Here is a 27,159-nt window from a genome sequence, read left to right as displayed (position 1 = left end):
GCAAAATAAATAAATACGATAGGGGAAGACGTAGTTTTTTGGGCTAAATTATAGATAGGCTATGTGCAGTAATCTGTGAGCTGCTCTGACAGCTGGTGCTTAAAGCTAGTAAGGGAGAAGTGTTTCCAGTTTCAGAGATTTTTGTAGTTCGTTCTAGTCATTGGCAGCAGAGAACTGGAAGGAGAGGCGGCCGAAGGAGGAATTGGCTTTGGGGGTGTCATTTACAGCGCGTGCTGCTATGGTGACTAGCGAGCTGAGCTAAGGGGGGGCTTTACCTAGCAGGGTCTTGTAGATGACCTGGAACCAGTGGGTTTGGCGACGAGTGTGAAGCGAGGACCAGCCAACGAGAGCGTACAGGTCGCAATGGTGGGTAGTATATGGGGCTTTGGTGACAAAACGGATGGCACTGTGATAGACGGCATCCAATTTATTGAGTAGGGTATTGGAGGCTATTTTGTAAATGACATCGCCGAAGTTGAGGATTGGTAGGATGGTCAGTTTTACAAGGGTATGTTTGGCAGCATGAGTGAAGGATGCTTTGTTACGAAATAGGAAGCCAATTCTAGATTTAACTTTGGATTGGAAATGTTTGATGTGAGTCTGGAAGGAGAGTTTACACTCTAACCAGACACCTAGGTATTTGTAGTTGTCTACATATTCTTAGTCAGAACCGTCCAGAGTAGTGATGCTGGACAGGCGGGCAGGTGCAGGCAGCGATCGGTTGAAGAGCATGCATTTAATTTTACTTGTATTTAAGAGCAGTTGGAGGCCACGGAAGGAGAGTTGTATGGCATTGAAGCTCGTCTGGAGGATTGTTAACAGTGTCCAAAGAAGGGCCAGAGTATACAGAATGGTGTCGTCTACATAGAGGTGGATCAGAGACTCACCAGCAGCAAGAGCGACATCATTGATGTATACAGAGAGTCGGCCCAAGAATAGAACCCTGTGGCACCCCCATAGAGACTGCCAGAGGTCCGGACAACAGGCCCTCCGATTTGACACACTGAACTCTATCAGAGAAGTAGTTGGTGAACCAGGCGAGGCAATCATTTGAGAAACCAAGGCTATTGAGTCTGCCGATGTGGTGATTGACAGAGTCGAAAGCCTTGGCCAGGTCAATGAATACGGCTGCACAGTATTGTTTCTTATTCGATGGCGGTTAAGATATTGTTTAGGACCTTGAGCGTGGCTGAGGTGTACCCATGACCAGCTCTGAAACCAGATTGCATAGCGGAGAAGGTACGGTGGGATTCGATATGGTCGGTAATTTCTTTGTTGACTTGGCTTTCGAAGACCTTAGAAAGGCAGGGTAGGATAGATATAGGTCTGTAGCAGTTTGGGTCAAGAGTGTCCCCCCTTTGAAGAGGGGGATGACCGCAGCTGCTTTCCAATCTTTGGGAATCTCAGACAACACAAAAGAGAGGTTGAACAGGCTAGTAATAGGGGTTGCAACAATTTCGGCAGATTATTTTAGAAAGAAAGGGTCCAGATTGTCTAGCCCGGCTGATTTGTAGGGGTCCAGATTTTGCCGCTCTTTCAGAACATCAGCTGACTGGATTTGGGAGAAGGAGAAATGGGGAATGCTTGGGCGAGGTGCTGTTGGGTAGTGGTAGTAAGGTGGAAAGCATGGCCAGCAGTAGAAAAATGCTTATTGAAATTCTTAATTATAGTGAATTTATCGGTGGTGACAGAGTTTCCTATCCTCAGTGCAGTGGGTAGCTGGGAGGAGGTGCTCTTATTCTCCATGGACTTTACAGTGTCCCAGAACTTTTTTTTAATTTGTGTTGCAGGAAGCAAATTTCTGCTTGAAAAAGCTAGCCTTGGCTTTTCTAACTGCCTGTGTATATTGGTTTCTAACTTCCCTGAAAAGTTGCATATCACGGGGGCTTTTCGATGCTAATGCAGAACACCACAGGATGTTTTTGTGTTGGTTAAGGGCAGTCAGGTCTGGAGAGAACCACGGGCTATATCTGTTCCTGGTTCTAAATTTCTTGAATGGGGCATACTTATTTAAGATGGTGAGGAAGGCATTTAAAAAAAATAACCAGGCATCCTCTACTGACGGAATGAGGTCAATATCCTTCCAGGATACCCGGGCCAGGTCGATTAGAAAGGCCTGCTCGCAGAAGTGTTTCAGGGAGCATTTGACAGTGATGAGTGGAGGTCGTTTGACCGCTGACCCATTACGGATGCAGGCAATGAGGCAGTGATCACTGAGATCTTGGTTGAAAACAGCAGAGGTGTATTTGGAGGGCAAGTTGGTTAGGATGATATCTATGAGGGTGCCCGTGTTTACGGCTTTGGGGTGGTACCTGGTAGGTTCATTGATAATTTGTGTGAGATTGAGGGCATCAAGCTTAGATTGTAGGGTGGCTGGGGTGTTAAGCAGTTTAGGTCACCTAGCAGCACGAGCTCTGAAGATAGATGGGGGGCAATCAGTTCACATATGGTGTCCAGAGCACAGCTGGGGGCAGAGGGTGGTCTATAGCAAGCGGCAACGGTGAGAGACTTGTTTTTAGAGAGGTGGATTTTTAAAAGTAGAAGTTCAAATTGTTTGGGTACAGACCTGGATAGTTGGACAGAACTCTGCAGGCTATCTCTGCAGTAGATTGCAACACCGCCCCCTTTGGCCGTTCTGTCTTGTCTGAAAATATTGTAGTTAGGGATGGAGATTTCAGAGTTTTTGATGGTCGTCCTAAGCCAGGATTCAGACACGGCTAGGACATCCGGGTTGGCAGAGTGTGCTAAAGCAGTGAATAAAACAAACTTAGGGAGGAGGCTTCTAATGTTAACATGCATGAAACCAAGGCTATTACGGTTACAGAAGTCATCAAAAGAGAGCGCCTGGGGAATAGGAGTGGAGCTAGGCACTGCAGGGCCTGGATTCACCTCTACATCGCCAGAGGAGGAGTAGGATAAGGGTACGGCTAAAAGCTATGAGAATTGGTCGTCTAGGACGTCCGGAACAGAGAGTAAAAGGAGCAGGTTTCTGGGGACGATAAAATAGCTTCAAGGTATAATGTACAGACAGAGGTATGGTAGGATGTGAATACAGTGGAGGTAAACCTAGACATTGAGTGATGATGAGAGATATTGTCTCTAGAAACATAATTGAAACCAGGTGATGTCATCGCATGTGTGGGTGGTGGAACTGAAAGGTTGGATAAGGTATAATGAGCAGGGCTAGAGGGTCTACAGTGAAATAAGCCAATAAACTGGAGGTCGACCGATTAATCGGAATTGCCGATTAATTAGGGCCGATTTTCAAGTTTTCATAACAATCGGAAATCGATATTTTGGACGCCGATTTGGCCGAAATTGTTTTATTTTTTATTTTTAATGAATGTTTTTTATTTATTTTTTTACACCTTTTATTTAACTAGGCAAGTCAGTTAAGAACACATTCTTATTTTCAATGACGGCCTAGGAACGGTGGGTTGTCAGCCTTGTCAGCTCGGGGATTCAATCTTGCAACCTTACGGTTAACTAGTCCAACACTCTAACCACCTGCTTTACATTGCACTCCACGAGGAGCCTGCCTGTTACGTGAATGCAGTAAGAAGCCAAGGTAAGTTGTTAGCTAGCATTAAACTTATCTTATAAAAAACAATCAATCAATCATAATCACTAGTTAACTACACATGGTTGATGATATTACTAGTTTATCTAGCCTGTCCTATGTTGCATATAATCGCTTAGGTACACGTTGCTCCAACGTGTACCTAACCATAAACATCAATGCCTTTCTTAAAATCAATACACAAGTATATATTTTTAAACCTGCATATTTAGTTAATATTGCCTGCTAACATGAATTTCTTTTAACTAGGGAAAATGTGTCACTTCTCTTGCAACAGAGTCAGGGTATATGCAGCAGTTTGGGCCGCCTGGTTCGTTGCAAACTGTGAAGACTATTTCTTCCTAACAAAGACAGCCGACTTCGCCAAACGGGGGATGATTTAACAAAAGCGCATTTGCGAAAAAAGCACAATCGTTGCACGACTGTACCTAACCATAAACATCAATGCCTTTCTTAAAATCAATACACAGAAGTATATATTTTTAAACCTGCATATTTAGCTAAAAGAAATCTAGGTTAGCAGGCAATATTAACCAGGTGAAATTGTGTCATTTTGCGTTCATTGCACGCAGAGTCAGGGTATATGCAACAATTTGGGACGCCTGGCTCGTTGCGAACTACATAGATAGGATAGATTTGCCAGAATTTTACGTAATTATGACATAACATTGAAGGTTGTGCAATGGAACAGGAATAGTTAGACTTAGGGATGCCACCCGTTAGATAAAATACAGAACGGTTCCGTATTTCACTGAAAGGAAAAACGTTTTGTTTTCGAGATGATAGTTTCCGGATTTGACCATATTAATTACTTAAGGCTCGTATTTCTGTGTGTTTATTATATTATAATTAAGTCTATGATTTGATAGAGCTGTCTGACTGAGCGGTGGTAGGCACCAGCAGGCTCGTAAGCATTCATTCAAACAGCACTTTCGTGTGTTTTGCCAGCAGCTCTTCCTGTGCTTCAAGCATTTCGCTGTTTCTGACTTCAAGCCTATCAACTCCCAAGATTAGGCTGGTGTAACCGATGTGAAATAGCTAGCTAGTTAGCGGGTGCACGCTAATAGCGTTTCAAACGTCTCGCTCTGAGACTTGGAGTAGTTGTTCCCCTTGTTCTGCATGGGTAACGCTGCTTCGAGGGTGGCTGTTGTCGATGTGTTCCTGGTTCGAGCCCAGGTAGGAGCGAGGAGAGGGACGGAAGCTATATTGTTACACTGGCAATACTAAAGTGCCTATAAGAATATCCAATAGTCAAATGTATATCAAATACAAATGGTATAGAGAGAAATAGTCCTATAATAACTACACCCTAAAACTTCTTACCTGGGAATATTGAAGACTCATGTTAAAAGGAACCACCAGCTTTCATATGTTCTCATGTTCTGAGCAAGGAACTTAAACGTTAGCTTTCTTACTTGGCACATATTGCACTTTTACTTTCTTCTCCAACACTTTGTTTTTGCATTATTTAAACCAAATTGAACATGTTTCATTATTTATTTGAGGCTAAATTGATTTTATTGATGTATTATATTAAGTTAAAATAAGTGTTCATTTAGTATTGTTGTAATTGTCATTATTACATATAAATGTAAAAAAATCGGCTGATTAATCGTCAGCGGCTTTTTTTTGGGGGTCCTCCAATAATCGGTATCGGCGTTGAAAAATCATAATCGGTCGACCTCTACAATAAACACTAACCAGAACAGCAATGGACAAGGCATATTGACATTAAGGATGTCAATATATTCATTTAATGATGAATAATAGTCCAATGTCAAAACGGTTTTAAAGTGTCCAAATGAAGAACCAATAACAGTTTGTGATATATTGAAAACATGAAATGTACTATCTACATGTGCAACAATGGTAATCATATGTATTTTTTTTAAGGAGCTACTTAGAAACTGCACAAAACCCTGTTTTGTCAAGTGGCAATAAATCACTCATCAATTGGGGTGGGGGTATGCACTGTCTAAACTACCACAACTCTAAAACCACATGGAACTGGATAGGCTGTATTTTTACATCACTGGTTAGGGGACAACCTCCAGGACAGTCAGCTACATTTTGGAATGTTGCACTTTGATAAGGAGGTCAGAAACCTGGCAGTGTGGTGCCAGGATGACAACCTCTCCCTCAACGTGATCAAGACAAAAGAGCTGATCGTGGACTACAGGAAACAACGGGCCGAGCACGCCCCCATTCACATCGACGGGGCTGTAGTGGAGGGGTCGAGAGCTTCAAGTTCTTCGGTGTCCACATCACTAAGGATCTATCTTGGTCCACACACACCAACACAGTCTTCAAGAGGGAATGACAACACCTCTTCCCCCTCAGGAGGCTGAAAAGATTTGGCATGGGCCCTCAGATCCTATTGTTTTTTACAGCTACACCATTGAGAGAATCTTGGCTGGCTGCATCACCTCTTGGTGTGGCAACTGCTTGGCATCCGATCGTAAGGCGTATCTCTCTAGTCTAGCGGTTAGGGTACCATCTCCATTCTCTACACACAGCAGATTGCGTCCGCTGTCTTCATTGCTGTGTGAAACCGTGTGTATGTTGACATTGATCACCAGGGTGTGGGCATGTGTGAGTGTCTGACACCCGGGTTGCATTCAGTAGGTCACAGCATTGCGAAATGTTTTCGAATGTACCCCAATTTCCAGGAACAGTCTGCATCAAAAGCATCCTTGTTTTGTTTTTATATTGAAAACATGTCTTTCCGGGTTACATATTCAAATTGTTCACATTCACACCATTGCGCCAGACAAATCCCTCCGTCCCACTCTTTCTCCATCTCGCTCTCTCTCTCCAGCTTGTTTTTTGCGTCTCTGCTGTTTGTGCCTTAGGAGGCATGTCACGGGTCTGTGGCCCTGCATTCTCATCCTAAATATAGCTCCACACACACAATTATCCCTACATTCTCATATGGTTACCTAGCTTCCCTGCGCAACATATGTACATGCGTACATAAACACAGCATCACACTTATTAAAAACACACACACCAGAAAGACGTAGACACACTAACAAACACACCACACCCTGTCCTCCTGAGAGAAGCCCAGAGCTCCAGTCCTCCCCTTATCTCCCCTCAGGCAGGAAAACAGAACTAGTACTGTTATTGTTACTGTATTAATAATGCTGAGAGGAAACAGTGATAACTGCCTATTGGTTCAGCAGTAGCTAGAAACCTCCCCAGGTAGTATCTATTAACCCAGATTATTCCATTTCTACACTAAAACATATTTCTAATGAGATTCTCCTATACACATGCTTTGTAGCCCTGGAGTCATCTCAATCTAGGGTCCTGACCCCAGTTATTTGTTAAGAGACAGGTCAACAGTTCATACTGTCTTCTTGACCTCAAAAATAGGTCTCTGATTGGACTGTGCTGTTCAGAGACTTCTGATTTAGCAGGTGCTCCCCAGCAGTGAAATGTTTGACTGTTGACGTTTCTGTCTTAGAGAAACGCTAATCTTTGACTCCCTCCATCCATCTAGAGCTCATCTCTCTTTCCAATCCTTTCTATGAAGGAGGATAGCTGAAACCTGATGCTTCTCTCTCTCCCTCCTTCTCTCCCCCTTCATCCTCCATCGATCATATATCGGTATGCTGTACTGAAAGGGCAGAGGGGTTATTGAACACACACACCCACCGCTCTCACAGCCTGTTGTGTTGTGTTCAAGACCACCAAAGCGAGACCGATTTTTAAAGACCGGAGCAAATCGAGTCTGAGTCAAGACCGGGAGGGGGGCGAGTCAAGACCGAGATCAGAAAAATGAAGTCCAATTCAAGACCATGATTGTAATTGTGTCAAATAACCACCATAATGAGTTCAAAATGTCCAGTATTTCTGTGTTTATGTTTCAGAAGAACATATTGATTCTTTAGACAGTCAGAATGGTGAGAGAATGCGTGCTGATGGCAGAGAACCACTACAGATGATCACTAACCCAAGCAGGTCTATAATAGATAAAGACAAAATATGTTCCAACTTCCCCATCTCTCCAAATAATTGTGAGCACACAACTTTCAAACATTTACCTCATTCATGCCAGCGAATCAAAGGACATTCTGTCGAGCGTGACAGTTTGAGGATATTTTTCAATGAAATTAAAGGACAGTAATGTTACGAGTAAAGAAGGAAGCCCAGGTTTCAATAGGCGATAAGATGTTAATGTGTCATGAAAGGAGAGTGGATGTTTGGCCTGACCACGCAGTTTTATACGCTGAGTCTGACTGAATGGGAGCTGGTAATTGAGTAGCTGGTAATTGAGTAGCTGGTAATTGAGTTTCTTACTCCGCTGGTCTCAAAGAAATTACGAGTCTTCAATGTCCGAGATGGAGTAAAGACAGATTAATTATTATTTTTCATGTTATCCGAAACCTAGAAAAGACCTAGACTCTCAAGACCGGTCTCGAGTACTACAACACTGGTAGAACTATAAAATGTTTGTGTGTTTCAGAGGAGTAGTGATGAGAATGGGAATTGTTCAGGCAGCAGTATGGAGTTCCCCACCACTAACCTGTATGAACTGGAGAACAGAGTGTTCACGGACCACTGGTCCATCCCCTACAAGAGAGAGGAGTCACTGGGCAAATGTCTGGTCGCAGCCACCTGCCTCGCCAAACACGGTAAGAGAGAGCGAGTAAGTGTGTGGGGTTTGTTTGTTGTTGTGGGTTTTGTGACTTGTAACTGGTGGATGCTTTTCACACATTTTACACCTAGTTGTCAATCAATAACTACAGTCTCTCTCTCACTTTCTCTCTCAGGTCTGACGGATGCGGATGAAAACTGTAAGCAGTTTATGGACAGGTGTATGCACGAGGCCTTTAAAAAGGTGATTTGTGTGTATGCATGAATGAAGCCTTTTAAGTTGGGTGGCTTTTGGGTGTGCATAACACTTATAAGTGAGCGATGTAGAACCTGTTTCAAAGCCAGTTTCCCTCATCTTCAAGAAAGGAGGCCTATTTGAACAGGACTGTTTGGTGGAATATTGGCACGTTCACTCACTCTGCTTGCTCTCGCTCTTCCCATCCCTCTCCAGCTTCTGACCAGTAGTGCGGTCCATAAGTGGGGGACAGAGATCCATGAGGGGATCTACAACATGTTGATGTTACTGGTGGAGCTGGTGGCTGAGAGAGTCAAACGGGACCCCATACCTGTTGGCGTGATGGGTGTACTGACTATTGTGGGTACACACACACACACACACACACACACACACACACACACACACACACACACACACACACACACCTCATGCATACAGTATATACACACACACACACCACGTCACATGAAATAACATTCACACACCTCGCCCCTTAAACCATTATCTGTCTGTTTGTAGGCCTTCAACCCAGACAATGAGTACCACTTTAAGAACCGTATGAAGACGTGTCAGAGGAACTGGAGCGAGGTGTTTGGAGAGGAAGCCATGTTTGCTGTGTCACCTAGCAACAGCTACCAGAAGGTGAGGCTGTAATATGGCCGTGGCTCTAAAGCACAAGTATAAAATAAAAAACAGAGAGAGAATGTATGTGTGACTGATTTTGTGTGTGTGTGTGTGCGCCTTTTGTTTCTACAGGAGCCTCATGGCTGGCTGGTAGACCTGGTCAATCGGGTAAGCCCTCCCACACATACACCTACACACACCTCTGAAATTTCAGGGCAGTTCCATGGTAACAGAATTATGCTGAGAAGTCATATTTTTCACTTTAAAATGTATACCAAAAAACCCCCACTGATTTCAAGGTTTAACAAACCATATCTCTCCATGCACAATGACTACTTTTAAAGCCCCCCCTCCCCGACATTGAAGTTAGGTTAAATTTAGGTTCTGAATGAAAGGTGAAAAAGTATTTTCCTTATGTTTAAAATACATATTTTCCAGGACATTGAAAAGGCGTCTTTTTCCGGTTGTTGAAAAATATGTATTTTCCGGACATGAAATCCAGTTCATTTTTGGTTCTGAATGAAAGTTGAAAATGTGTATTTTCGGATGTTGAAATTAGGCAAAGTTTTGATTCGGAATGAAAGTTGAAAATAAGTAATTTATAGACATCTATTGTTGGGCAAAATGGATGGTCCGTACCGGACCAAAAACCAATGTCCGTGGATGTGGAAATCAAGGCCGGTCCGGACTGCACCAAAAAAGTCCAAAAGTCATCGGCGTCAGACTGTACTTACTAAGGTGTAGCCTGAAATGTTATTTTATGAATGCCCATCTATGTGGTAAGCCTACCGTTTGTAAAACACCCCAAAAAGACTTGCGGACAGGGGTGTAGCCTACAATGTCAGCCCTCAATGGATTTTTATGAATTCCCATCCATGTGGTAGGCCCACTATTTAAGATCTGAATATCAGCTACCTAACTTTATCAGGAGTTCTTGTGAGCTTATTTTCAATGTGATTACACAGCTGGAAATGCAGAAGTATTTTGTCAAGACTTCGCCACAGATTGCAACCACTGGCCTGTCTTTGATTTCGCCATCTATTGTTTTCTCTAAAGTTTTGTCATCGCCCATAAATTGCGACTGCGAATCCACCATGGATATAGCTCGATTAAAATAACAAACCTGCCAACGTGCACGCATTTTGCGTACCAGCTATGTAATTCTCTGTCCGTGTACGAGATCCGAGTTAAAAGTACGCAGCAATAAATAGGGCCTGATTTTTTTTTATTGTTGATGTACATTTGAATAAAAAGTCAATCTAACATCCTGATTCTCGAGCTGCAACCGACAGACATGTACGGAGTTTGTGTCAACGGACATGCAGATTAATACATAATTATTGGATGTAGCTAACCCGAGTCTGCCCCTCCTGTTTTTTGTGATGCTGAGTTTGCCGACTGTCAGCTGTACGTAGACACATGGACAAATCCCTTTTTGACTGGGTGTTGTGGAAAGGTAAACACTAATTGTTTTAAGCTAACGTTAGTGAACATAAGATGGACATTCAGTGGGTTCTAAAGTGACAGCAGTTCACTCACATTTCCTAGTGAAAGAAATTAAATGCAAATCCGAAAAATAACTGGTCGCATTTGTGCGAGTGTGATATACATTTAATTCCTCGTCCCTTTAGTTGTATTTCCCACGTAACATTACGAAGATCATGCAACCTGATAGACTGTAACTGTAATTCTGATCCACGTCACAAAAAGCATTACAAAAGTATACCGTAATTTCCGGACTATTAAGCGCACCTGAATATAAGCCGCACCCACTGAATTTAAAAGAAATTATTATTTTGAACATAAATAAGCCGCATATGTCTATAAGCTGCAGGTGCCTACCGGTACATTGAAACAAATGAACTTTACACAGGCTTTAACGAAACACGGCTTGTAACAAAAATAAATAGGCTTTAACGAAACACGGCTTGTAACAAAAAATAAAAAATTAGCAGTAAGCTTTAGTTGTCTTTTTTGCACTGAGTCAATTCCTCACGCTGCTGTTTCCAACATCTTATCGACTCATTAAGACCAAGCTCCCGTGCAGCAGCTCTATTTCCTTTTCCAACAGCCAGATCAATTGCCTACAACTTGAAAGCTGCATCATATGCATTTCTCCGTGTCTTTGCCATGAGGGTGGCAAAATGACTACCGTAATCAGAATGATGGGAAGTTTGAGAGCGCTCGATTTAATCTAAACAGTAAACAAAAAAGTTGTTTGACCTTAACCCGTTCGGCAATTTCATTGGTCTAATGAAAGCATCATGCCGCCAAAAAACTGAGCGCGTCACAGAATGTGTTTTTTTGGGAGCAAAAAAATTGGAAGCGGGAAAAATCCATATATTAGCCGCGTCATTGTTTAAGCCGCGAGGTTCAAAGCTGGGAAAAAAGTTGTGGCTTATAGTCCGGAATTTACGGTAATCAAAAATGAATATACACATCTTGACATTAAAAGGAGTCGGGAGTTTAGACGAGTGAGCGATGATGAATGAATGAGTGTCCAGTATTAGCTATAGAGGCAATGCTTCTAAAATACCGTTGCACTAGATTTGAGATTTTATTAATTTTGAAAATCTGAAATGATTTATGCGCTGCAAAGAAATACAATAGGCACCTTTACATAGGCTGAAACACCGGACTTGTCTAGCGAACAGATTCCTTTTCCGGTAGCCTACTTAAGCTTTGTATAGCCAGTTCGTAGTCTGTGTTGATGTGATCATTTGTTTTTATGTTTTCAAAATTTTGCTTTTAGTGTTGATTAGGAACCGTATCTAAAAAGCCAATACTTGTGATCTGGCCCTGTTTGAGAGGTGACAAGCGTACCTCTGCTATAGAGACTAAACCTGGGGGCCAAGGCAAGCTGGATCTGAAGACCTATGCAGATGTCTGCAGTAGACTACATGTTGCTGAAATTTCCATTTGGTGATGTGCTCCTCCAGCATGCAGTGCTTGCTGACATTGCCAACAGGCAGACTGCCAAGTTCTCATCCCTCAACTTTTTCATGGCACGCTTTCCCTGCATTATTCCTGAGGGAGCCTCTGTTGATCTGTTGGAAGATGAGTTTAGACTCTCAGGCAACAACCTTTGAGCAGAGTCTGGTCAACATGCGCACGGATCAGGCCTGGAGAGAAATCGGCACAATGAAAAGGGGGGGCAGCCTGGTCTACTCCCACCTTTTGGCTGTGATGCTGGGGATATTGGTCATATTCCACCAACATCCCCAGCAATGCAGACTGTGAATGAATATTCAGTCTATTTTCCAAGAACAAAACCCAGTACAGAGCCTCCCTCAGTACAGACATGCTGAGTGCCCTCGTTACCGAGAAGGTTTCAATGATTGCCAGAGGAACTGTTTGCCACAGAGAAGTCTACCCTGATGCTCTGCTGTGTAAGGCTAAATCTGCTAGCTACCAGGCAAATCTGTTTAGGAAATGATTTCCTGAACATTTGAAGGTCTCCAGAAGATTTGTTCTCACCGACTGTTTCCTATCATAGCTTTTTCCTTTTTATTATGGATACTATTTTTAATATAATTTTTTTTTTTTTTTTTTTTTTTTTTTTCTTCTACTGCATCATTGATTGTATGTTGTTTTACTCCATGTGTAACTCTGTGTTTTTGTATGTTGTCGAACTGCTTTGCTTTATCTTGGCCAGGTCGCAATTGTAAATGAGAACTTGTTCTCAACTTGCCTACCTGGTTAAATAAAGGTGAAATAATAAAAAAATATATATGTTTATTTGATACTGATGCTTTGCTTCAAACATTTGTTCTTATCATATCAGAGTTTACATTTTATTTTATTTTTTAAATTATTGTGGATAAGACGTTTGTACATTTTGTACCTAGACAAATAACTTGTTATTATTTGTTTAATAAAATAAAAAAACTCCAAGAATAAAGGTCCCTTGTGTGTTCTTTCTAATTACATCTTGTTAGTGACTTTTACCATATGTGTAAATGGAATGCTGTCAAGAAAGAAACTATTCCAACCTTTTCTAGACTTGATTTGGTACAATTCTATAATTGCGATTAGACGAACAGCGTGCACGAGCGTGCGGTCAGGCTTCGGCTGCGGTACAGCAAAAACAATGCTCATGGTTCTCACGGGAAGTGAAATGATAGGCTACAATGACTTTGCTCATGATCGTGCACGCTGCAAGTGACATGTAACTAACTATAAATTCCTTGAATTTTCTTTCGCGTGTGCCTTTTCATTATCTGGATAGAGACTTGTGGTTTCTAGCTATTGTTACACCAGTCAAAGCAGTGGAGCGTGTAGTGTAGCAAAACATGAGAGGTCAAAACCATTAATCTTGCGGCGACGGGGGAGCGGGTTTTCAAAATGCTATCACATCACGCCATTATGCCATTTATAAAGGGGTCAGATATACACTCAGTGGCTAGTTTATTAGGTACACCCATCTAGTACTGGGTCGGATCCCCCTTTGCGTCCAGAACAGTGTGAATTCTTCGGGGAATGGAAATGTTGCTCAATTGGTATCAAGGGACATAACGTGTGCCAGGAAAACATTCCCCACACCACAAGCCTGTACCATTGACGCCAGGCAGGATGGGGCCATGGACTCATGCTTCTAACGCCAAATCCTGACTCTGCCATCAGCATGACGCAACAGGAACCAGGATTCGTCAGACCAGGCTGAAGTTTTTTCACTCCTCAATTGTCCAGTGTTGGTGATCGCATGCCCAATGTGGCCACTTCTTGTTTTTGGCTGATAGGAATGCAACCCAGTGTGGTTGTCTGCTGCATTAGCCCATTTGTGACAAGGACCAATGAGTTGTGCGTTCCGAGATGCCGTTCTTCACACCACTGTTGTACTGTACCGTTATTTGTCTGTTTGTGGCCCGCCTGTTAGCTTGTACGATTCTTGCAATTCTCCCACCACCCCTCATCAACGAGTTGTTTTCGCCCACAGGATTGGCGCTTACTGGATATTTTTTGTTTGTCGCACCATTTTCAGTAAACCCTAGACACTGTCCTGCCTGAAAACCCTAGACCGGACGTTTTTGGAAACTGGAACCGCCGCGCCTGGCACCGATGGTCATACCACGCTCAGTTGCTTAGGTCACTCGTTTTGCCCATTTTAACGTTCAATCGAACAGTAACTGAATGCCTCGACGCCTGTCTGCCTGCTTTTTATAGCAAGCCACGGCCACGTGACTCACTGTCTAAAGGAGCGAGCCATTTTTGTGAATGGGGTGGTGTAACTAAACTGGCCACTGAGTGTGTGTTTGTATATTTTTATACAGACTTGCTAACAAATCAGTGAACATTTGCAAATGATCTAAAGGATTCTGATAATTTTCTGTTAACAAAACAAGTTTGCACACCTTATTTTAATTTGCTCCATGGCTCAGTGAACACAAGGCTGTTTGGATCATTTCAGACGCGAAGAGGAATAACATTGCAGCTGTTTCTGATTAATATACAATGCCATGCTGGTGGGTGGTATCGTTAAAATAAAACCCAGTCCTGAAACAAAACGTAGGCTGACAATAATTTGTATGTCATATCATAGGAAAAGATACCGCATTCATGCGGATTTACATGAAGTGCGCAGTTTGAGTTTGTCACTTAAAGCCTAAATATACAGTATCATACTTTGACTAAAACGATGACTTATTGACTTAAATCGTTGTGCAACGTCTTTCAGCTCTGAAAAGTGGATTTTACCGTAATTATTTTACCAAACTTTGCATCTGCAGTTTATTCAGTAAACATATATTTTTTTAAATGACTATGTAAATTCTTCAACGTAGTCATTGTGCATAGAGCTGTATGGCATGTTCAACTTTGAAATCAGTGTTTTTTTGTTTGCCGTTTTAAAGTGAAAAGTCTGAGTGTAATTCCGTTACAGTCGAATTGAATTTTTGTCGGCGTCTCTGTATTCCGTGATGTGACTGTGTTTCTGTCTCTTCTTCTCTCAATGTCCTTTCCCTTCGTGCTCTCTCTCTAGTTTGGAGAGATGGGAGGGTTCACTGCTATCCAGGCTAAACTCAATACACAGGAGATAGAAATTGGGGTAAGGACACACATGCATACTTGTACGGCTACTCATAAATCTCCTTGTGTGAGTCCTTCCTTTTGAGGATTCTAACCAGAACAACACACACATTGATCCCTTTCGCAGCCTAGACCATTTCCACCATTAGCATGTTAATCTCTCTCTGGCACCGGAGACTGTAGCCTCACCCCCTTACCCGTGGGAGACAACCATTTAGTTTTTTATGTGTGTATGTAACTGTCTGTCTCTCTGCAGTGTGTGTCTGCTCTGGTCCAGCCTCTATCTGTGTGTGCAGAATACCTCAACTCCAGCCTGGTGCAGGTAAGACATTTCCCTCCAACACACACTAAGACACGCAACGTATGGTACATCCTCAGCATGATGATTAGTTCATGAGACTAATAATAACGTCTGTGTGTTTGTAGCCCATGTTGGATCCTGTTATCCATAAGATGATCACCTATGTTCAGAACCTGGAGGAGAAGGACCTGAAAGACAAGGTACCACAATACCCCCTGCCTTGTATACCCACAAGACTCTGCTCTACATACATTGGGATGCTCCCGGAAATGTTATAAATATCAGTGTCCAACATCTAAAACTGTTCATTCAGAGCTTTAAAGTCTGAAGCGAACAGTCAGACTGTACAGAGTTTCCTATGAACACAGCATCAGATGCTGATTGTTACCGTCCCTCCTGTAGAGGCTGGTGAGCATCCCAGAACTGCTGTCGGCCATCAAGCTGCTGTGTATGAGGTTCCAGACCGCCCTGGTCACTGTGGTGGACGACCTGCGCCTGGACACTCTGCTACGCATGTTGAAGACTCCTCACTTCTCTACCAAGATGAACTCCCTCAAAGAGGTGAGAGGTCAGGGGTTACACGGTGAAAGGTTAGAGGTAAAACAGGAAGCCTTTGCCAAATTCAGCAGGGCCAAGTCAAACTGGCGTCGCTCTCCTTATTGTTGTGCGATTGTCCATGTGCATGCTTCTTGCTATAAACTGTACGAAATGTGTTTATGCGTGTGTCTAGGTGACTAAGCTGATTGAGGAGAGTACTGTGTCTAAGACGGTGAAGAATGCCATTGACACAGACAGACTGCTGGACTGGCTGGTGGAAAACTCTGTCCTCTCAATAGCACTGGAGGGTAAAGACAATGTTAATGTTAGCGCTGGAACAACATATTTGTACTTTTATCTATCTTGACATATGATTCCAGGTATCAGAAAGCGGTAATAGAAGTGTGTGTGTCTGTGTTCTAGGTAACATAGACCAGGCCCAGTATTGTGATCGAATAAAAGGCATCATTGAGTTGCTGGGCAGTAAACTGTCTCTGGACGAGCTCTCCAAGATCTGGATGATACAGGCAGGACAGTCATCCACGGTGATTGAGAACATCCACACCATCATGGCTGCAGCTGCCGTCAAGTTCAACTTAGACCAGCTCAGCCACCTGTTTGTCCTTATACAGAAGGTCTGTATGTGTGCTTAGGAACGTCTCTCTGTGTTAATGTTATGCCCTGCAAATATTACTAACACCCGCCAAATGCTGGTAGATTTAGCTATTGGCGGGTAAGAATGTCTATTTCACCAGCCACGTTGGGGGGTGGTCAATTTGCAGGCTCTAGAGTGCAAGCATTACATTCACATTTGTTAATAAAAATTAGTCAGAAGTCAAGTATGAGCATATGTGTGAGTTTTCTAAGTATTTCTGCTGTTTTGTTTCATAGCTGCTAATCGCACAAAGAAATACAAATCCTATATATCACCTCGCGCAGCATCAGCTTTGCGCACTGTGAGTGAAGCGCTGATAGATACATTTTTGGGGGCGCTGGCACAGGCATAAAAGTTGGTTTAATTTACTCAAGTCAACAAAGTGAGACTTTGTCCTGTTCTTGGCTATTTACATTGTTTTGTTCACAAGCTCGGTTGTTTTTCAATGTTCGTTTGAATCTGCTACTTCAACTGATAGCAGAGACGCTGTAGATGCTGTCTACTACTAGTCACATCCCAAATCTCACACAGACACAGGTGACATGATTCGAGTGGCCATGTTACCACGGTAACCTCCTGCCCTTAAAGGGGAAGCTGAAAATGTTTTCATCTGATATTTTGGGTAAAAGACTCAGGTCACAAAAAATGAAATGAAATTGAGCAATATTACCACATTTACTTCTTTCTAATACATTTCTTCTTTCAGAAAAATTACAAAGCGTGGTCGTTTTATTATTTTTTTTTAATGTAATTCTAACAAAAATATTTTGGCTGGGGAAAAAATCTGAGTGGCTGGTAGATGTTTTTTTTTTTCTTCATCTACCTGCCACCATAGCTGGTGGAACAAAAAGTGCATTTTAGGCTCTGAGAGAGTGTGTGTGTGTGTGTGTGTGTGTGTGTGTGTGTGTGTGTGTGTTCCAGAGCTGGGAGGTAGAGAGTGACCGTGTGAGGCAGAAGCTGTTGAGTCTGATTGGGAGGATCGGTAGAGAAGCCCGGTCTGAGGCCACCACAGGGAAGGTGCTGGAAGTGCTGTGGGAGTTAGCCCACCTGCCCATCCTGCCTACCTCCCTGGTACAGCAGGCGTCTGAGGAACACCTGGCCATCCTCACTGACGCATACGCTGTGAAGGAGACTGTAAAGCGCTGCTACATCATCAAATGTATAGAAGACATCAAGAAGGTGAGATACACCCACACTTTCTGTTTCTCTGTAGGTTGAAGCGCTTTGTCACTCACAGCCTTTGAATATCAATGTACGTTTTTTTTTACACGCACGCACACGCCCTGAATAAGCCAGTTTATGTTTGTAGACTCAGACTGAGGAGGAGGGTAAAACCAGCGACATTCAGAGCTCGTTTCTTACTGGCTCCTGGGGCAAGAAGAAAGCCAAAGAGAACTCATTGGCCAAAGTAAGAGAAGCCCCTCCACTTCCAACTCTACTGACCAGTCAGCATTCACCTACAATCTTCTCAATGCTACACACCAACCAATTCTGGAGGAGTGCTGGATCACGGGGGGGATTTGATTGGTCACTGAAGGATTGCTGCACTTGATTTTAATGCTGCATTCATAACCAAGTGGGAAAGTGTAAATTACAAGTTGTGAAGTTGTAAATACCAGTTGGATGCATTCACGTGCTTTGAACTCGTTGTGAAACACAAATTGGCTAATGGCCAACCAGCTGCGTCAACCATTAACTAAAAGTACAGCTATCATGCTTGTAAACAAATTATAGAGTTCAATAACCATATTTATAGATTGCTTTTGTTGTTGCATTTAACTGCCCAAAATGCTGTTATCGAGGTAATTTCCTTAGTTGGTGACGTCAGAGGTCAGCATGTGGAGAAGTCGGAGCTCAGGGATGATAGACGAGTTTCCCACTAGTAATTACCAGTTGGAGGGGCATTCAAGTGGATTTTTCCTAGGTGTATGTGGTAAATTCCACCTTCCCACTTGGTTAAGGACGCAGGGTAACATGAGCTGTTTCAGTACTGCATCAGGTGTCTAATTTTCTGTGGAATGGGCCGGTCTTCATTGAGGTTATAAGGCCTGTGTGTGTTGGGGGAAGTCCAGGTGTATGAGTCAAGGGGTGAGGTATTGATTGGATAAGGTTTGTGTTTGGGCATTAAGGTGTGTGGGGGCGGGGGTGGTTCTGGTGTTCTGTGTCATGTGATTGGATGAGCTGAAGGAATCAGACGGTACTGCTCATCTTGTGTGTGTGTGTGTGTGTGTGTGTGTGTGTGTGTGTGTGTGTGTGTGTGTGTGTAGTCTTCTCAGCAGGGCAGCCCCCAAGCGGTCTGGGTGGTTCCAGCTCTGCGGCAGCTCCATGAGATCACACGCTCCTTCATCAAACAGACCTACCAGAAACAGGACAAGGTACACACACACATTACCCCTGCAAGAGACACCTTATCCAAGATGGCAGCAGTCGACAGCATTAAAAGTACATGAACACATTACATGACACATTTTAAAATGAACAGACACATCTTCATAGCACATGTGCTTCCCCAGCAGAGCATCATCCAGGACTTGAAGAAGAACTTTGAGATCGTCAAATTGATCACAGGATCTTTGGTGGTCTGTCATCGACTGGCTGTGTCTGCAGCTGGGAGCAACGGACTGGCTGGACACACACTGGTAGATGGACGATACACCTACCAGGAGGTACCACAGCGTGTCTGCTTGTGTGTGATTTGCTTTGATGGGGTGATGAATGTAGAGCTTTGGTAGGAGTTTATGTGGCTTAGATTAGAGCTGTGACGATACCAGTATTGCAATATTTTTTCTATGGCAAAAAAGAACACCAAGCAAACTCTTTTGTCCTTAAAAAATATGTTGTATGGCCTCCAGAGTGGCGCAGCGTTCTAAGGCACTGCGTCGCAGTGTTGCGACGTCACTACAGCCTGGGGCTCGATCCGGCCATGAATGGGACTCCCATAGGGCGGCGCACAATTTGCCCAGCGTCGTCCGGGTTAGGGGAGGGTTTGGCCAGGGGTGCTTTACTTGGCTCATCGCACTCTAGCGACTCCTTGTGGCGGGCCGGGCTCCTGCAGGCTGACTTCAGTTGTCAGTTGAACCGTGTTTCCTCCGACACATTGGTGTAGCTGGCTTCCAGGTTAAGCGAGCTGGTGTTAAGAAGCACGGTTTGGCGGGTCATGTTTCGGAGGACGCATGACTCAACCTTCACCTCTTCCGAGCCCGTTGGGGATTTGCAGCGATGAGACAAGATCGTAATCACGAAATTGGGGAGTAAAAATTACAACAACAAAAAAATCCGCTGTATGTAAAATATTGTGTGATATAGCTTGGAAAATATGTGACTGGATGACAACATAATGATGTTTGTTTCCAACAGTAGGGCTGTTTTTCTAAAGACGTTGAATCCGCTTTCGTGTTTTGTTTCCTTGTCACGATACTAAATATCACGATACTCGTATCGTCCCGGCCCTAGTTGAGATGATGGACTGAGGATTTTGACCTCTGAGATTTTGACATTTTAATGTCACAAGTACAGCAAAAGGCCTTTCTTGCAAGTTCTAAAGCAAACAATGCAATAATCAAAAACAATGTATTACTAGAAAAAAGCACACGAGAAATAATGTGTGTGTGTGTGTGTGTGTGTGTGTGTGTGTGTGTGTGTGTGTGTGTGTGTGTGTGTGTACAGGGGTAAGGGGACTAGGCAACAGGATATAAGAAACAGAGTAGCAGCAGGTTGCATGTGAGTGCGTGTATAGAGTCAGTATAAATATATATGCATTTTATATGTGAATGAGCAAATGATGGAGTGAATGTTTGTGTGTAGGGCCCTGTGAGTGTGCAAAGAGACAAATATAAAAGGAAACGGCAATAAAGGTAAACTCTGTCCGTTTTAGATATTTTGTTAGCTATTTATCAGTCGTATTGCTTGGGGATAGAAGCTGTTCAAGAGCCTGTTGAGACTTGATCGAACGGTACCTCTTGCCGTGCGGCAACAGAGAAAATAGTCTACGGCTTGGGTGGTTGTGGTCTTTGATGATTTTCCGGGCCTTATTTTCACACCGCCGGATATAGAGGTCCTGGATGGCAGGGAGCTCGGTCCCAGTGATGTACTGGGCTGTCTGCACAGCCCTCTGTAGCGCCATGCAATTGAGGGCGGTGCTATTGCCATACCAAGCAGTGATGCAGCCAGTCAATATGCTCTCAATGGTACAGCTGTAGATCCTTTTTAAGGATTTGAGGGCCCATGCCAAACCTTTTCAACCTCCTGAGGGGGAAGAGGCACTGTCGCGCCTTCAAGACTGTGCGTGTGTATTTGGACCATTTTAAGTCTTTTGTGGTTTCGACAACGAGTAACTTGAAGTTGTCTACCTGCTCCACTGCCACTCCGTCGATGTGGATGGGGGCGTCCGTGCCCCCCGTTTTCTCTAGTCCACGATCAGCCCCTTGGTCTTGCTGACGTTGAGGGAGAGATTGTTGCTCTGACCTTCACCCTGTAGGCTGACTCATTGTTCGCCGGTGTTGGAGTCGTGCGTGGGTGAACAAGGAGTACAGAAGGGGACTAAGCACACACCCCTGTGGGGCCCCTCTGTTAAGGGTCAGCCTGGTGGAGGTGATGTTGCCTACCCTCACCACCTCGGGTCGGCCCGTCAGGAAGTCCAGGATCCAGTTGCAGAGGCAGGTGTTCAGACCCAGAGTCTTAAGCTTGGTGACAAGCTTGTAGGGGATAATGGTGTTGAGTGCTGAGCTGTAGTCAGTGAACAGAATTCTCACATAGGTATTCTTCTTATCTCAGTGGGTGAGGGCAGTGTGGAGACCAATTGAGATTGTTGGGGTGGTATGCAAATTTGAGTGGCTGGGATAGTGCCGTTAATGTGTGCCATAACCAGCCTCTCAAAGAACTTAATGATTACAGAAGTGGTAATCATTGTGGCATGAAGCCTTAGAGTTCCTCGGAACAGGGATGATTGTGGTCAAGGATGATTGTGGTTTGAAGTACATGCTAGCCTCTGACTCTTTCTCCCTCCCCTTCTCAGTATCTAGACGGCCACCTGAGGTTCCTGGCCTTTTTCCTCCAGGAGGCCAGCCTCTACCTGGTCTGGAACAGAGCCAAAGAACTATGGGACTGCCTGGTCTCTGGGCCCGAAGTCTGCGAGCTGGACAGAGAGGTACCTACACATGTTACATAGTCGTGTGTGTGTGTGTGTGTGTGTGTGTGTGTGTGTGTGTGTGTGTGTGTGTGTGTGTGTGTGTGTGTGTGTGTGAATAAATAAAAAAACAAAGAAATCGTGCTGTTTGCCTAATATAAGGAATTAGAAATTATTTATAGTTTTACCTTTGACACTAAAGTATATTTTAGGAATTACATTTACTTTTAATACCTAAGTATATGTTAAACCAAAATCATTTTTTACTTTTACTCTAGTAGGATTTTACTTAAGTCATTTTCTGTTAAGGTATCTTTACTTGTACTCAAGTATGACAATTGTGTACTTTTTCCACCACTCTGACTTTACCTGTGTGTGTGTGTGTAGATGTGTTTTGAATGGTTCACTAAGGGCCAGCATGATCTGGAGAGTGATGTTCAGCAGCAGCTCTTCAAAGAGAAGATTCTCAAATTGGAGCCCTACGAGATTACTATGAATGGTGAGAGTGACACACACACACAATGTATCTTTTGTTTACATTTTTGTTGGCAGCCCACTCATTGACATAAAGTGCATTTGGAAAGTATTCAGACCATTCACTTTTTTCAAGTTTTGTTTAAACAATTGTAAAATTGATTAAATTAATATTTTTTCATCAATCTACACACAATACCCCATATAGACAAAGTGAAAACAGGTTTTAGATATTATTGCATATTTATTACAAATAAAACACAGAACCTTATTTGCATAAGTATTCAGACCCTTTGCTATTAGACTCCAAATTGAGCTTAGGTGCATCCTGTTTCCATTGGTCATCTGTGAGATGTTTCTACAACTTAATTGGAGTCCACCTGTGGTAAATTCTATTGCTTGTACAAGATTTAAAAGGCACACACCTGTCTAGATAAGCTCCCACAGTAAATATCAGAGCAAAAACCAAGCCATGAGGTCTAATTAATTGTCCATAGATCTCCAAGGCATGATTGTGTCGAGGCACAGATCTGGGGAAGGGTACCAAAAAATGTCTGCAGCATTGAAGGTCCCCAAGAACACAATGGCCTCCATCATTCTTAATTAGAAGAAGTTTGGAACCACCAAGACTTTTCCTAGAGCTAGCTGCCTGGCCTAACTGAGCAATCGGGGGAGAAGGGCCTTGGTCAGGGAAGTGACCAAGAGCTCAAGAGTTCCTCTATGGAGATGGGAGAACCTTCCAGAAGGACAACCATCTCTGCAGCACTCCACCAATCAGACATTTATGGTAGAGTGGCCAGACGGAAGCCACTCTTCAGTAAAAGGCACATGACTGCTCGCTTGGAATTTGCCAAAAGGCACCTAAAGGACTCTCAGACCATTAGAAACAAGATTCTCTTTTCTGATGAAACCAAGATTGAACTCTTTGGCCAAGCGAATGCCAAGCATCAGGTCTGGAGGAAACCTGGCAGCACCCCTACGGTGAAGCGTGGTGGCTGAGATTGCTGTGGGGTTGTTTTTCAGCAGCAGGGACTGGGAGACTAGTCAGATGAACGGAGCAAAGAAAAAAAGGGGGAAAAAACCTGCTCCAAAGTGCTCATGACCTCAGACTGGGGCGAAGGTTCATCTTCCAACAGGACAACAATCCTAAGAACACAGCCAAGACAACGCAGGAGTGACTTCGGGACAAGTCTGAATGTCCTTGAGTGGCCCAGCCAGAGCTCAGACTTCAACCCCATTGAACATCTCTGGAGAGACCTGAAAATAGCTGTGCAGCGACGCTCCCCATCCAACCTGACAGAGCTTGAGAGGATCTGCGAAGAAGTATGGGAGAAACTCCCCAAATACAGGTTTGAGAAGACTCAAGGCTGTAATCGCTGCCAAAGGTGCTTCGACAAAGTACTGAGTAAAGGGTCAGAATACTTATGTTAATAAACATCTCAAAACCAGTTTTTGCTTTGTCATTATGGGGTATTGTGTGTGTGTAGATTGAGGGCAACCAACAATTTAATCCATTTTACAATAAGGTTGTAACCTAACAAAATGTGGAAAAAGTCAAGGGGTCTGAATACTTTCCGAATGCTCTGCATGTAGATCTTACGTAGTGGCTTTAACCAGGGTTTTATTTGGGATTTTTCAGGCTTCAATCTGTTCAAGACCTTTTTTGAGAACGTCAACCTATGTGACCATCGCTTGAAACGCCAGGGGACTCAACTGGTGAGTCAGGACATGCACGCACAGTCTTGTTTTACTAACATTGATTCCCATTCAAAATCCTATTTTCCCTTACCCTAAACTTAACCCCAAAACTTAATCCTAAACCTAACCCTAATTCTAGAAATAGCCTTTTTCCTTATGAGGATCGCCAAAATGTCCCCAGATGGTTGCATTTTTTTTGGGTTCCCACAAGTATAGTTACATTTGTCTACACACCGCCCTTTTTAGGTCATTACATGAAATGAGTGCCTTATGCGTCCATTTGATATTTTAATTAGAAATTGTGCTCCAATATAGAATTTTAAAAACCTGTTATATTCAGATAAGTGCCCTTTTTTTAATATAGACCCCATGGAGAATTCAATAAATCTGATTTTGAATATGAATAAAGTGTTTTGTAGTGGAAAACTGAGTTGGTCGAGCATAACACATCAACCTTGTTACCCATATATAGACAGGCTAGAAATGTTTTACAAATTTCATTTTTTTTGTGAAGCTTGCATTCAATTGCCTGTTGCACAAAACAAGCTTCCATTTCTTCTGTCATAAAATAATATATGGCTGATTTTAAGATGAAATCATCAGACCTGTTACGGAAAACTCTGACATTATTTGGCACTTAAAGCGGCAACATATAACTTTTGGGGCGACCCAACAAAATTGACATAGAAATTTGAGTTAAATATCTGTCAGAAGTTTCATTTTAGCTTTTTTTTTACTTTCGGTTTTGTACACCAGCTTCAAACAGCTGAAAATACAGTATTTTGGTTATGGAAAATATTTTTTACAGCTGTTTAGATGGTACAATGAATCTCTACACTATAATTGCTTGTTTTGTCACTAACTGAAATTAAGCAAACTACTAGAATTTTAGAAACCAGGAAATGGCAGAGTGATATCTGTATTGTGCACCTTTAATAGGCATTAATAATACTAAAACTTTCTATAGTCCAGGTATACCCAAACTGGGGGTATGCGCAATGCCGTCGGGGGTACGCCAAATAAAAATTCACATTTAATTATTATTATTTTTTCTTCTCATTTTCAAACAGTACATTTATATTTTCCAATGGGACTATACATTTGTGAGTTTTTTTCTCTCGCCTGAGTAGCCTCGTTTCACTGGCAAAAATCTAATTAAACCATCTAGGAGTGCGCTCCTGTTCACACGCAACAAAAGATGGGGGACCTTCAGAGTGACACGTACAAAGAACAGCACTACTTCTTCATTTCTCAAAAGAAAAACATTGACCAATTTCTAAAGACTGACATCTAGTGGAAGCCATAGGAACTGCAACCAGGTTCCTAATAATTAGTGTATCCCATATTAAACCATTGGAAAATCCTATGACCTCAATTTCTCTTTTCCCTGGATGGTTTCTCCTCGGGGTTTCGCCTGCCAAATCAGTTCTGTTATACTCGGACATTATTTTAACATTTTTAGAAACTTTACTGTTTTCTATCCAAATCTACCAATTATATGTATATCCTAGCTTCTGGGCCTGAGTAACAGGCAGTTTACTTTGGGCATGCTTTTCATCCGGACAACAAAGTACTGCCCCCTAGCCTTAAGAAGTTTTAACAAATGTATCATATTGTGTGTGTGGCAGGCTTACAATGATGTCAAAAAACAACATTTGAGATTGCGCTGACCCTGGTGCTAGAGGGGTTACGCAGCTGGAGGTTGAATGTTTGAAGGTGTACAGGACTATAAAAAAACTTTGGGAACCACTGCTATAGTCTTATTCTATTTTTTATTTAAAAAAACATTTATGTTGAACATGTATGTGCTCTATTTAACAATGTTAAAATTAGGTGACATCTATTTTTTCCACCAAGTTACACATCTCAAAAGGCACCGACATGGTGGAACGACCCCTTTTTTATTAAATAATTTGGTTCATGACATGTCTAGACAGTCGTTCATCTCCATATCAGCATTGAGACATATTTTCAGAGCTGGAAAGTCATTTATGGACTCCAACAATCTGACAGTTTCTGTCAATTTATTCAGCATATGACGCTAACACTAGCATGACAGTTAGGATTAATGCACCTGAGGGACCTAAACACCCTAACCCTTTTATCATTACGGTCCTGTGTGTGTAGTTTGTGGAGCGGCTAGACCTGTCTGGGATGGACTTTATCTGGCGCATTGCCATGGAAACGCCTGACGAGGAGATCGCTAACGAGGCCATCCAGCTCATCATCACCTACAGCTACACCAACCTCAACCCAAAAATGAAGAAGGTGCGTGTGTGTGTGTGTGTGCAGGGTTTGATGGTGGATTACTTGAAAAAGGTAATCAGTTACTGATTAGAAATTACATGACCGTAAAAGTAATTTGTTATATAATCCATTGGAATGAGTAACACAATCTGATTACTTTTGGATTACTTGGTTAGCCAGCATCTGCCACATCAGTTTATGCTGCAGACTGATGAGTGACCTCTCTGCCCACCTGTCTCCCCTCTTGCCCACCCAACTCAGCGTTTTTGGGCAATTGCTGTCTCAGATACCTGTTGCATCTTCTTGATGAAATGGCATCAGTGCTAAAAAGTCAGTTTCATTGTCAAGTTGTAGGGAAAACATACCCAACTCTCATTCTTTGATTGTGCAGTTATAGTCCTACTGCACCCAGCCACCAAGGAGATAGTGCTCAGTAAAAGAGGAAATGGTCATTGGAATGTCTGGCCCACCTTTAGCATAACAGTCTGGAACGATAAAGTAGACATATGTAACGGATCCAAGAGAAATCTGATTATAAAATGAGTTGGATGATCAATTGTGCAAATATTCTGAATGTGTACTATTCTCAGTTTGCAAAAACACGTAGATCTGTCTGCCAAGACTGACAGGTATATTTCAGTGTACTTATTTCCACTGAAACTAGAGGGTTGGCTGTGTAAGCATCTGATTTGTCGTGTGTGTCATCTCAGGGCTTAGGAAGTGAACAAACAGGATGGACCTGTGTTAACTAATCTAAAGTGTCCTTTTGACAGAAAGATCCTGATGAAATGGGGGATAATTTAGTTCTCAATAAGCGGGGGTCTGATGTTTTTTTGTTTAATAAAGAAAGTTTCTGTAGAAACAATCGAAAGTAATTTGGCAGTTTTGGAGATTTTAAATAGATCCGAACAGAAAGGAGAAGTATCCATTTCCACTAAAAGGTGACACTCAGCACAGCTCTCAAAAACCTGCAATTTCTATTGCAGCACACATCTTGATATTAGATGAAGTAATTAGTTGTTTTTAAGAATATAACTAATTTGATTACGCCATT

At 42.7% G+C, this 27,159-nt stretch overlaps 1 protein-coding gene across 1 annotated transcript in view; it reads left to right on the top strand.

Annotated features, from left to right (window-relative positions):
- Nucleotides 1-27,159, top strand: part of LOC115193029 (ubiquitin carboxyl-terminal hydrolase 24) — a 52,712-nt gene that overhangs the window by 2,196 nt on the left and 23,357 nt on the right. The window contains exons 2-20 of the mRNA XM_029752023.1: nucleotides 8,052-8,220; nucleotides 8,359-8,426; nucleotides 8,634-8,777; nucleotides 8,940-9,062; nucleotides 9,177-9,212; nucleotides 15,022-15,087; nucleotides 15,325-15,390; nucleotides 15,495-15,569; nucleotides 15,772-15,930; nucleotides 16,100-16,214; nucleotides 16,330-16,541; nucleotides 17,483-17,740; nucleotides 17,871-17,969; nucleotides 18,829-18,936; nucleotides 19,078-19,227; nucleotides 21,576-21,707; nucleotides 22,074-22,185; nucleotides 23,800-23,876; nucleotides 25,986-26,126. Coding sequence (XP_029607883.1) covers nucleotides 8,052-8,220; nucleotides 8,359-8,426; nucleotides 8,634-8,777; nucleotides 8,940-9,062; nucleotides 9,177-9,212; nucleotides 15,022-15,087; nucleotides 15,325-15,390; nucleotides 15,495-15,569; nucleotides 15,772-15,930; nucleotides 16,100-16,214; nucleotides 16,330-16,541; nucleotides 17,483-17,740; nucleotides 17,871-17,969; nucleotides 18,829-18,936; nucleotides 19,078-19,227; nucleotides 21,576-21,707; nucleotides 22,074-22,185; nucleotides 23,800-23,876; nucleotides 25,986-26,126 — 2,310 coding nt within the window. The remainder of the gene's footprint in view (nucleotides 1-8,051; nucleotides 8,221-8,358; nucleotides 8,427-8,633; nucleotides 8,778-8,939; nucleotides 9,063-9,176; nucleotides 9,213-15,021; nucleotides 15,088-15,324; nucleotides 15,391-15,494; nucleotides 15,570-15,771; nucleotides 15,931-16,099; nucleotides 16,215-16,329; nucleotides 16,542-17,482; nucleotides 17,741-17,870; nucleotides 17,970-18,828; nucleotides 18,937-19,077; nucleotides 19,228-21,575; nucleotides 21,708-22,073; nucleotides 22,186-23,799; nucleotides 23,877-25,985; nucleotides 26,127-27,159) is intronic.

This window comes from Salmo trutta, chromosome 4, assembly GCF_901001165.1.
Source record: "Salmo trutta chromosome 4, fSalTru1.1, whole genome shotgun sequence".
Taxonomy (NCBI): domain Eukaryota; kingdom Metazoa; phylum Chordata; class Actinopteri; order Salmoniformes; family Salmonidae; genus Salmo; species Salmo trutta.
Note: the sequence above shows the minus strand (reverse complement) of the source record. Positions and strands in the feature narration are given on the sequence as shown.